Below are 11,137 nucleotides of genomic sequence, written 5' to 3'. Positions count from 1 at the left end.
AGGACTAGACACAATTCTTTGAGGTTGAATAGGTTATTTTATTATGCGTGCCAGTTCTTGGTATGCACCGTGAAAGCTTTTGCCTTTGAGGTTTTGCCTTTAAGGTTCTGGTACGGCTAGGTTTGTGTTAGTTTATAATTATGTATGAGTTGTCTCGCTGTAGTGGTTTTTAACTTGTACTTAAGAATAGAGTGGTATAGTTGTCCAATACACGGTATATTAACTCAACCAAACTACAGAGACCGGTTTGACCAACTGATCTGCACGTTCTGCATGACTAACTGAGAAAACGGCACTAAAACTATCGGCCGATACCGCCCCGTGACCGGACGTATTGCAACGGCGAAAACGCACCCCAGCCAAATAGTTTCACTGCACCACTCACACGCATTGACTCAGCATTGTAGTTTCGTTAAGGCATAAATTAACTAAGTTAAATATAAGGGTTAGTCCAATATAAAAGGCTGTCCTTTACACTCCCCCCGGAAATCTTTCCTGGAAGGAACGATTTCAAACTCGAGTCAGAATGATCAGCTTGTTCAGCGGTCTTTCTATCTCCGTAGCTTGTTTGATGGCTCTACCTTGTCGGTCTAATTGAGTGTTGCCTAGTGTTAACTTCGCTCTTCTAGCTCTTCCATCATGACTTTCGATCATCTCTGTTACTTTAGCCAGCTTCCACTGGTTTCGTAGTGGGTTAGCATCCATCACAAAAACTATGTCGCCGACTTTTAGCGACTCTTTCTCATCGGTCCACTTCTGCCTATGCTGCAAGGTTTGCAGATATCCCAGTCTCCATTTCTTCCAGAAGACGTTGGCCAAATGTTGTATTCTTCGCCACTGTTTTCTGGAGTAGGCATCTGCGTCTTTGAAGTCCCCTGGTGGTGGTAGGCAAACATCTGATTTGAAGTGCAGCAGGTGGTTTGGTGTGAGAGGATGGCTGTTGGGGTCATTTAGATCTTTCACTGTGAGCGGTCTGCTGTTTATAATGTTGGTAGCCTCGTAAAAGAGTGTTCGGAGAGAAGAACTAGTAAGCTGTGCGTGTCTTTCTTGGATTAGTTCTTCCAGAGCCTGTCTCGCTGTTCTAATCTGTCTTTCCCAAACGCCTCCCATGTGGCTTGACGATGGGGTGTTAAAAAGAAATTCACATTCAAACTTTTCTGCAAGTTTTTTGTGCAGTTCTTCATTTATTTCAGCCAGGTTTTTTTTCAGTTCTGTCTGTGCACCTCTGAAATTAGTGCCTTGGTCTGAATAGAGTGACTTCACATTGCCTCGCATGGCTATTAGGCATCTGAGTGAGTTCAGAAATGCATCCGTGGTCAAATCGTCTAGCATTTCTATGTGGACTGCTCGAGATGTTAGGCATGTGAACATCAGTCCGTAGCGTTTAACTTCACGGCGTCCATCTTTGGCGTGAAACGGCCCAAAACAATCCATTCCGGAGTAGTGGAATGGTGTGGCTGGTTCCAATCGTACGGCTGGTAGGTCCGCCATTTTTTGAGTCTCCGTATTTCCTCTTAGTTTTTTGCATATTACACAATTGTGTATTACCGTAGACACTGCGGTAGATAGTCCTGTGATCCAATATCCGTTCTGTCATATTGTAGCAGTTGTCAGTCCTCTTCCAGAGTGACCAGTTAGTCGATGATAGTACTGTACGATCAAGTTTGTGATGTGGCATGTCTTTGGCAGAATTGCTGGGTGCTTCAAGTCGATGGTGAGAGTGGTAGAGTATTTTAGCCTCCCTCCTATGCGTATGATACCATCGTCATCTGTGTACGGGTCTAACTGTTTAAGATGTTTGTTCTCTAGTCGACTTTGGGCTGTTTTGATGATTAGCCTGATAGCTTTTTTTCTCAGTTGTAGGGGTGTTAGTTTTTGTTTTTTTTATGTATGGCAACCCTGATGAACACCGCGAAAGTGTTGACTAGCGTTTCCCATTTAGAGTACCGCTCCATCATCCCTAAAAGTCTAGGTATTTCTTTTACAGAAGTAGACAGGCAACGTGCTTCAGGGAGATTATCCGTTGTTTTTTGCAGTTTCGTTGTGGATATTTTGATGTCTGACTGCTGAAGGAAACTTGGTGGATTAATCCAATGTCGAATTATGTCTTTCGCTTCAGAACCCCTGGATGCGTGGTCAGCAGGGTTATTTCCAGATGCTATGTGGTGCCATTGTGTAGGTGTTGACACGTCTCGAATTTGCTGGATACGATTTGCTACGTAGACTTTGAATTTCTTAGCATCATTTGAAATGTAGTTTAGTACAATCATAGAATCACACCAGTAGTGTGTAGCAGTGTTGGCCGGCAGCAAGTCTTTCAGCTCCCTCTCAAGTACGCTCACTAGTTGCGTGGCAACAACAGCAGCTTGAAGCTCCATGCGCGGAATCGTGATCATCTTGAGGGGTGCCACTCTTGCTTTTCCAAGCAGGTAACTACACTTCACTTCTCCTTCTTTGGTTATTTGTCTGAGGTAGGCACATGCACCATAGCCAGTAGTGCTTGCATCCGAAAAGCAGTGTATTTCACTTTTAGCAGCATCTTCCTCTATCATGTTAGATCTTACTATACGTAGTTCTGAAAGATCTCGTAGTCCTCTTGTCCACTTGTGCCACATCGGTGTCAGGTCAGATGGTAGTTTACTTTCACAATCTGCTTTGCGTCTACACAGCTCCTGTAGTATCTGTTTTCCCGTAATTATGAAAGGTGCTAGGAACCCTAGCGGATCATATATTGAAGCTATCAGGGATAGTATTTCTCGTCTAGTTTGCATCTCCTTAGAGACCGGCATGGTAAAACGAAAGGTGTCCGTTTCTACACACCAGAGTACTCCTAATGCTCTCTCTGGTTGTGTTGGAGTAGTCGTGGTTATAGTGGCTTCCTGCAGGTTCTGGGATCTTTCTGAAGGGGGAACAGTTTCCAGCACCTCTGATGAGTTTGTTACAAATTTGTGTAGTCTGATGTTGCCTTTCTTGCAGAGATCTCTAGCTGACTCTATAAGCTCCTTTGCTTCTTGCTCACTACTGACTGATATCAATCCGTCATCTACATATAGAGATTGTTGAATGAAGTCTGCAGCTTTCGGATGTGTGCTCTGGTGTTTCTGTGCCAGATATCTCAATCCAAATGTGGCGCAACCAGGTGAAGATGTAGCGCCGAAAAGGTGCACAACCATTCTGTATACCTTGACTGTCTCCATTTTGTCATCCCACCACAGGAATCTGAAGTAGTCTCTGTCATGCTCCGCCACCCGAAACTGATGAAACATTTTCTCGATGTCACACATGATGGCAATTTTCTTTGCTCTGAATCTCAGAAGCACTCCTAATAATCCGTTCAGGAGATCGGGACCTTGCAGTAAGTGGTCGTTGATGGACTGTTGTCTGAACTTCGCACTGCCATCAAATACTACTCTGATCTTGTCAGGTTTCTTTGAGTGAAAAACTGCGAAGTGTGGTAAAAACCAACACTCTCCTTTCTTTCCAGGTGTAGTGACCTCTTCTGCATGACCCTGATCTAGTAAGTTGGTCATAAACTCTGTGTACTGCTGTCTGAACATAGGTTCGCTTTGGAGTTTTTTTCCTAGTAGATGGAGTCGTTTCTCGGCCATCTTTTGGTTGTCTGGTAGATTGGTAGGTCTCTCACGAAACGGCAGTGGCATGGTGACAAAGTCCTCAGAATCCTGGTAGATGTTCTTGCTCAGTTGTTGCAGAAATGATCTATCTTCCATAGAGATTGCTTTGCTATGGTCTTTAATGTCTGTGAAATCTGCCTGCATGATTTTTGTAATCTCGTTTGAAAAATTCTTTTCCTTTATCGTTGTTTTGCATTCAAAAGCTAGCTGATTTCCAGCCTCTGACTCTTTCATGATTACTCTGTGGCTAATTCCTAATCTATCTGCACTTTCTCTCTGGTCTACTGTGCCCACGATGCTCCATCCCAATTCAGTCTTGACAGCGTAAGGAACATTACCCTCTGCTCTGAGGGTCTCTATTGGGGCTAATGCACTCATGCAATCATATCCTATCAGCAGACCAGCATCACACTCAAAGAGTTCTTCTAGCTCATTCTCCACGTGTTGAAGATGAGGCCAGGAAGTAGTTTTGCTTCTTGTAGGAACATGATCTTTGTCAAATGGAATAAACTGTCTTGTGTATGTCGGTGGAAGGTTCAGTTTCTTAGACTGCCTGTATCCTCTTACTTGAAGGTTACTGATCTTCAGACTTTCTGTTGTTTCTTTCTTGGAAGTGAGGGTAGTGATTGTCAGGTTTGTTTTAGTTGCTGGGCATTTGAGCTTGTCAAACAGGTTGTCTAACATGAAGGTAGAGCTGCTCTGGGTATCGAGCATGGCATAGGTAAGTAGTTCCTGATGAGGTTTATTCTTGTGTGACACCCAAACAGGTACAATCATTGCTGATGTAAATCCGTCTGTTGTGCTCTGTACTTTGCCGCAGGTTTGAACAGTTTCAATATTTTCTTTCTTCTTTTCTTCAGGTTTCTCCTCGGTATGTAGGCAGTCAGGGTGGCGTCTGGAGCATTTGGTACACTGCGCTCTATTCTGACACATTTTGTACGAATGACCAGGCCGCAGGCAACCAAAGCATAGCTGCTTCTCTTTGATCAGTTTTATCACCTCTGCGTGAGGCTTCCTGCGTAGATGACCACAGTCAACACTCATATGATTGGTCATTTCACAGTTGTAGCAAAATTTACGGGAAGGCCGATTTGAAGTTTTCTTCTCGGTAAGTGTCTTCTCTGTTGATTTGACAGTTAGTGTAGCTGACTTTTTGGGTTTGTTGTTTATAGCTGGCTTCACCATTGCAGTAGCACCACGACTTTCTGTTGTCACCTCTGTCCCATTAACTTCTACTTCATCTTGTAGAAATTCTGTCAGGTCTTTCAGCTTTGGATATACTTTGTGTTTGCGTTTGTATGACGTGACTTTTCTCTTCCATTGATTGACTAGCCAGTCTGGTAGCTTATCGACTACCTTTCGTATCTCACTCCAATCATTTAGTGAGCACAAAGCTGGAACGTCATCCATGGTAATTAGACACTGATGCAGAAATTCTGAATAGTCGGTGAGTGCATTTTGGTCTTTACCACCAATCTTTGGCCAGCTGTTCAATTCTTTCTTGTAGGCATCGCATATCTTGAAGTCATCGCCAAACTTCTCTCTCAAAGTCTGTCGGGCTTGTTTGGTAGCATTAGGTGACTCCAATCTGAAGTAGCGCTGTATCGTTTTTCTAGCTGGACCTGCTACGCTTCTCTGTAAATTTCTCATCTTTTCCTCTTCAGATATTCCACTTTTGTCGACTACTGCTGAAAATGCCATCTCCCAGTCAGCATACTCCAGAGGATCTCCATTGAACACGTACAGGCTGGGTACTGGTACTCTTTGCAGCTCCATGCTCTGCGCAAAACTTGTAGCAATCGCCTGTGCGAACTCCTTGGCTAGTGCTATACCTCCATGCGTGTCTTGACTAGAGCAGCTTAGAAGGTCTGTTTCTTTACTGCTATTTTCCCTTTTCATTGCCTCAACCAAAGCTTGTGTTTTGGAAACAGCTAACTTAACAGATTGATTGTGAACGGATGATGTGGTGTGTATACTGGATTTTTGTTCTACCACACTGTCCTCTTCTTCAGAGTTTGCCCCTTCGTCATTACATTCTTCTGCGGCGAAGAGTAGCTGATTTGCTTTTCGAGTGAGGCTTCTGACATTCTGACTAATCTTGTCCATGTCCTGTTGAGTACTGCCATACAGCTTTCCATTTGACCATCTGCGTAAATCTTCGTATACTTGGATTATTTCCTGATCCACTTTCGCTAGGGTGCTGATCCAGGTCTCCAGCTTTGTGGTTCGGGTAGGGCTGCTAGCTATGTCTTTCTGACAGTCAGCGAATGCACTAAAAGCCTTCGATTTCAGTTGTGAGAATTTGTTTTGTAAAGATTGAATTATAGTGTCGCGAAACGTACCTACAGTAGCATGCAGCTCAGCCATGGTTTGACATAACTCTGAGATTTCTTCACTCAGCTCATTTTCCTCATCATGTGATACACCTTTAAGTGTCTTAAAAATTTCATCTATCAGCAGCATAGTGTAATTGTATGGTTTAGTGTGCTCCAAAAACTCTTTCAGTTCCTCAGGCTCTAGCGACACATCAGTACCAGTACTATCACCAGTGTTAGCTGCTTGTTGTATTTTAGTGCTTATGTTGAGTACAGCATTGTTTGCATCCGATAGCTCAGCTTTGATAAAGGGTCTCAATGCATCTTCATTCATATGACGTAAGCTACGCCTGTAGGCCTGTACACTCATGCTTGGTTGAGTAATACAGCGGAGTTATAGTACATGTATGTGGAAATTTCACAAGATTTATCAGGCTGCCTTATTGTTTACTCAAGTTTGGCTAACAATACAATGACATGCGCGGAATGAGGGCACAGGAAAACAACACAGGCTGTCGGAACCCCAACGCAATCACAACACGCCCTCCAGCAGGAACCAGTAAGGGCCGACGATATCAGGGCTTTAACTACTGTGAATCCCCCGAAACTGAATAAATCGGTAAAGCAGTAACTTTTCAAAGCAGAATTGGTCAACCCAGTCTCTGTTTACAAATAATCTGATTGTAGAGTAAACTAAGGAATAGAATGAGAAAGGATTAAAGGAAAATTAAACAAAATACTGCATAAAGTAACTAGATAAGGTTCAGGTTTAAGTGTAGATAGATAACGTTCGTAGATGTGTTTTACTTAGCTGTCCGTCGTTCCGTAACGGTGTGCAACGTCTGCGTATCTTGTTTCCAACGGCGTCTCCGGTTCCTGGACAGGGTGGTCTGGTTGATAGTCTCGATAGGTAAGCTTTCACTGTAGCTGTACCAGGTTATGTCTAAGGGTGTGCGTCTACGGGTGCAATAGGACTAGACACAATTCTTTGAGGTTGAAAAGGTTATTTTATTATGCGTGCCAGTTCTTGGTATGCCCGTGAAAGCTTTTGCCTTTGAGGTTTTGCCTTTAAGGTTCTGGTACGGCTAGGTTTGTGTTAGTTTATAATTATGTATGAGTTGTCTCGCCGTAGTGGTTTCTAACTTGTACTTAAGAATAGAGTGGTATAGTTGTCCAATACACGGTATATTAACTCAACCAAACTACAGAGACCGGTGTGACCAACTGATCTGCACTAGATGAAAAGCGTAGGTAATCCTAAGCCGTTCTGCATGACTAACTGAGAAAACGGCACTAAAACTATCGGCCGATACCGCCCCGTGACCGGACGTATTGCAACGGCGAAAACGCACCCCAGCCAAATAGTTTCACTGCACCACTCACACGCATTGACTCAGCATTGTAGTTTCGTTAAGGCATAAATTAACTAAGTTAAATATAAGGGTTAGTCCAATATAAAAGGCTGTCCTTTACACTACCGGTCTGCATTCACCCTTCACAGTGGCTGTGTACTGGTTTCCCGTGACCAACACGCAGAGGCGACTAGGTCGGCTTACTCCACCGGTCAACATTAACCACCTCACACAAGGGATTGCACCCAAAGAGGTTTTATACTAGGTCGACAAGTCGACCGAAGGTCGACGAGGTCGACAGGGGTCGACAGTGTTTTTATGAGTCTATCCCCACAGCACAGTCCATAGACTAGGTCTTTGGAGATAGCTATATGCCTGGGTGGTTCTGGTATCGCTTAAGGTAGCAGAAAGAGTATGATTCAATTGCACTGCATGTATTGAACAACTACAAAGGGCCGAGACCCTGCCTTAAGTACATGAAATTATGCAAATTATATGATAAGACCAGCCTCTCTTAGGGGCGTGGCTAACAAAAGAAATAAAGGGAACATAACTCCGGATAGAAACTGTACAAGAAGGGATGGAAATCTTGTGTTCCACCACAAATGCATGTGCACACAACTAATGAAAATTATTCATCAACAACGTCGCAAACCCTTGTACCAAAACCTCATTAACCAACTTAACCATTTTTGTGTAAAGTCGTTTAAGTATAATAACAATACAAAAACACATAAAAACATATTTAAATGTTACCAAATCTTGGAAAATTGTCGAAATATTCCTAAACCTTTCCTATCTGATTGGATTATGCACAAACTAGCTGCATTACCCACCTACAGGAACAGATTCACGTGCAGCATATGGTCTATTGAAATTTGTCTTTTATACCGTAAAACAACTCCAAATATGAAGTCTACTAAAATTGTTGCCCTGATCAAAGTATGCATGCGCATATACATTTCAATGTTGGGAGAACAATGAAAGTCTGCAATGCGTCTTACAGCTAGATGCGTGTAAAATCTAGTAAATATTCTAGATTAATGTGTCTAGATTCGTGCATTCGTTCATACCTGTCTATATTTGCAGTTGACAATCGCACACTTCTGCTGCTGAGCCCCGCCTCAACTGACCAGTTTTCACCCGCCAAGCAGTTGATAATCACGCTCTTGCACGGGCCTTGCAATCAATCGCTTTTCACTTGCTATCAAACGCTTTGCAATCAAACGGCCCGCACCCGCCACGCAATTAACCGCCTTACACTCTCCTCGCAATAAATTGCTTCGCACTCCCCTTGCAATCAACCACCTTGCACTCGCAACCAATCGTTGCGCCACCAATCGCCCTGCACTCGCAATCAATCGCCTAGCTCTCAATCGCTTTGCAATCAATCGCCTCGCACTCGCCGACTCATTCATCCGAAAGCAACGCCTGAAGACTCTCGCTGTTCTCAGGGCAAAAAAGGTCTCGCGCATTCCCGAGTGACGCCACGGCCCGTAGCCTAGTGGTACTACCCGGCGTTGCCCGGGTAGTAAAAACTTTTTTGGAACAGAATATTGATTTGTATTTAACATATAACAACATTTGCCATTCTAACTTTCAAACTACATATCATGAAATGAGTGTTTTGTGTAGTTGAAATAATTTAGGAGAGAAAATAAAACAACTGCAAAGGTATTCAAACTTTTTCAAACAACTACAACTTTCAAACTTCATACAGTATCATGAGGAAAATGTTTTGTGCAAGACAACTGATTTAAAAATAAACAGAACAACAGTAAGGGTTTTCAAACCAATGAAAATTTAAAATTTCATAACTTTCAGCAACCTACATGTATATCTTTTGATAATGTACAGTAGAACCTCAGTTCTCGAACATAATCAGTTCTAGAAGTTTGAGATCCGAAACAGTTTTTCCTATTAAAATAAAATAAGGTAAATTTTAATCTGCTTCAAGGCGAGAAAAAAATTTCGGTAAAGTCTTTTTTCAACATTTTACACCATAAGCTGTACCTGTACCTGGGTAACAAAAAGTCTTTGCAGAAAAAATATATTTGCATTTAACATATATAACAACATTTGCCATTCTAACATTCAAACTACATAGGTAACATGAGGAAACATGATAGGTAACCTATCATGAGAAAAGTGTTTTGTGTAGTTGAAATAATTTAAGAGAAAATAAAAACAACTGCAAAGTTTATCAAACTTTGACGAACAACTGTAACTTTCAAACTTCATACGTGAGGAAAAGGTTTTCTGCTAGCCTAATAAATTAAAAAAAATAAAACAATTGTAAAAGGGATTAGATGTAAATTTCAAATAATTAGCAAGTATGAGGAGGGGGGTCAATAAAGCCCTCATGGCTCATGTCAATAAAGAGTCTTTAGATTATTACCACAAGCATGGTCCGCAAAGTTCTTCAAACCCTCTCACCTACAGGGCATGACATCAACCCAAAGTTTTAACCATAGAACATTGAGAATAAGAGCCAAGTGACCTAAAAGCTTTGACAACTTGTTCATTTTAAGTATAAAAAGCAAAAACCTCAAACAGAAGGTCATCTGTTCTTTGTTAGATATATCTGTGCTTTCATCTAACATGATTGTGTAGTATCCAGCCCCTTCATCTTTTACTCTTTTACACAATGAACAGGATATGTCCTGGCCAATGATGTTGATAAGCTCGTTCTGGTTGTCAGGTGATGTGTAGGTTCGATGGCCTTTCATCCATTGGTCTAGCTGTGGGTTTGTACTGGCCATGAATCGGATAAACTGAAAAAAGTTTGAATTAGGCTCCCTGCCGCATGCTACGCTTGTTTTATCTTGCTTTTGAGTAGTTCCTGTTAAGAGAAGAAGTGTGAAAATGTGGTATATCCAGCAGCTGAGCGAGATATGACGGCAGAGATATGATGATTTAAATATTTGTGTGGCTGATGTGGTAGTTAACTGTAACTCAGATCTTAACTCACCCTTAGAGTGGGCAATATCAAATGTGTTGTATTTGGTACATTTCTAGTCATTCATTCAAAAGTATTTATAATTTCATATCAAGTGAATTGAATTCTATCAAACACCTGAAAGATAACAATAACCCTTCAGTCAAGTTTGTGTCAGATTTTTTGCTTTTATCTTCTACTAGTTCTTGAACTAACCTTGGACAAAAGAGAACTAACCAAATCTGCCATATGTCATTACTATGATTAAATAGATTACATATAGTATTTAGAAAAGTTATAGTAATCGTAATAAATCAATATATAATTATTTCATAATCATATGCATTTTTTATAATATATATTTATTTATTATATTCATATTGCAAGCTTGGCGCAGGTTGAGGTAGCATAATCAATGTTTTATTTAAAGAAAATCATTATCTAAGTAGTGTAATATATAATATAAGAGATTGAGAGTGATATGAGATAGACAGGATTGAGGTAATAAATTAAATAATAATTTATTATATATTTTAAAAATTATTATTTATTTAAAAAATGAAAATAATTATTTACCGATTTCATGTTATGATCATTTTGTTGTTTTGATCATGGCAATGACATTGTTCAATGATCACCTATCGAATGTCCCGGGATTTGTGCAAAAAATAAAACTAAAAAGTAAAGTCAATTGAGAAGGAATAAAAAATAACTTTTCAAATAAATGAAGAATCTCACTATACTGTCATGGTTGATATAGAGGCCCGTCTGCACGCTCACATGATACTTAACCCTTTGGCTGGGGAAATGATCAAAATGTCGTTTATCGGTTGCGAGGAGGAACACCATGTTGCTTTCGGTAGATGTTTTCTAAAGCTGCCGTCTCGTAACGATAAACAA

General features: G+C 41.2%; 1 protein-coding gene across 1 annotated transcript; it reads right to left on the bottom strand.

Moving 5' to 3' along the window:
* Window positions 1-510: 510 nt before the first annotated feature.
* Window positions 511-6,317, bottom strand: LOC137406736 (uncharacterized). Its single transcript, XM_068093353.1, has 2 exons — window positions 2,003-6,317; window positions 511-1,571 (listed from the first exon to the last, which is right to left on the bottom strand). The coding sequence occupies exons 1-2, from the start codon at window positions 6,315-6,317 to the stop codon at window positions 511-513; spliced, it is 5,376 nt and encodes a 1,791-aa protein (XP_067949454.1).
* Window positions 6,318-11,137: the final 4,820 nt, after the last annotated feature.

The sequence above is a fragment of the Watersipora subatra genome, chromosome 10 (genome assembly GCF_963576615.1).
Source record: "Watersipora subatra chromosome 10, tzWatSuba1.1, whole genome shotgun sequence".
In the NCBI taxonomy this organism is placed as follows: domain Eukaryota; kingdom Metazoa; phylum Bryozoa; class Gymnolaemata; order Cheilostomatida; family Watersiporidae; genus Watersipora; species Watersipora subatra.
The sequence above is the reverse complement of the archived record's forward strand: the minus strand, read 5'-3'. Positions and strand labels throughout refer to the sequence as shown.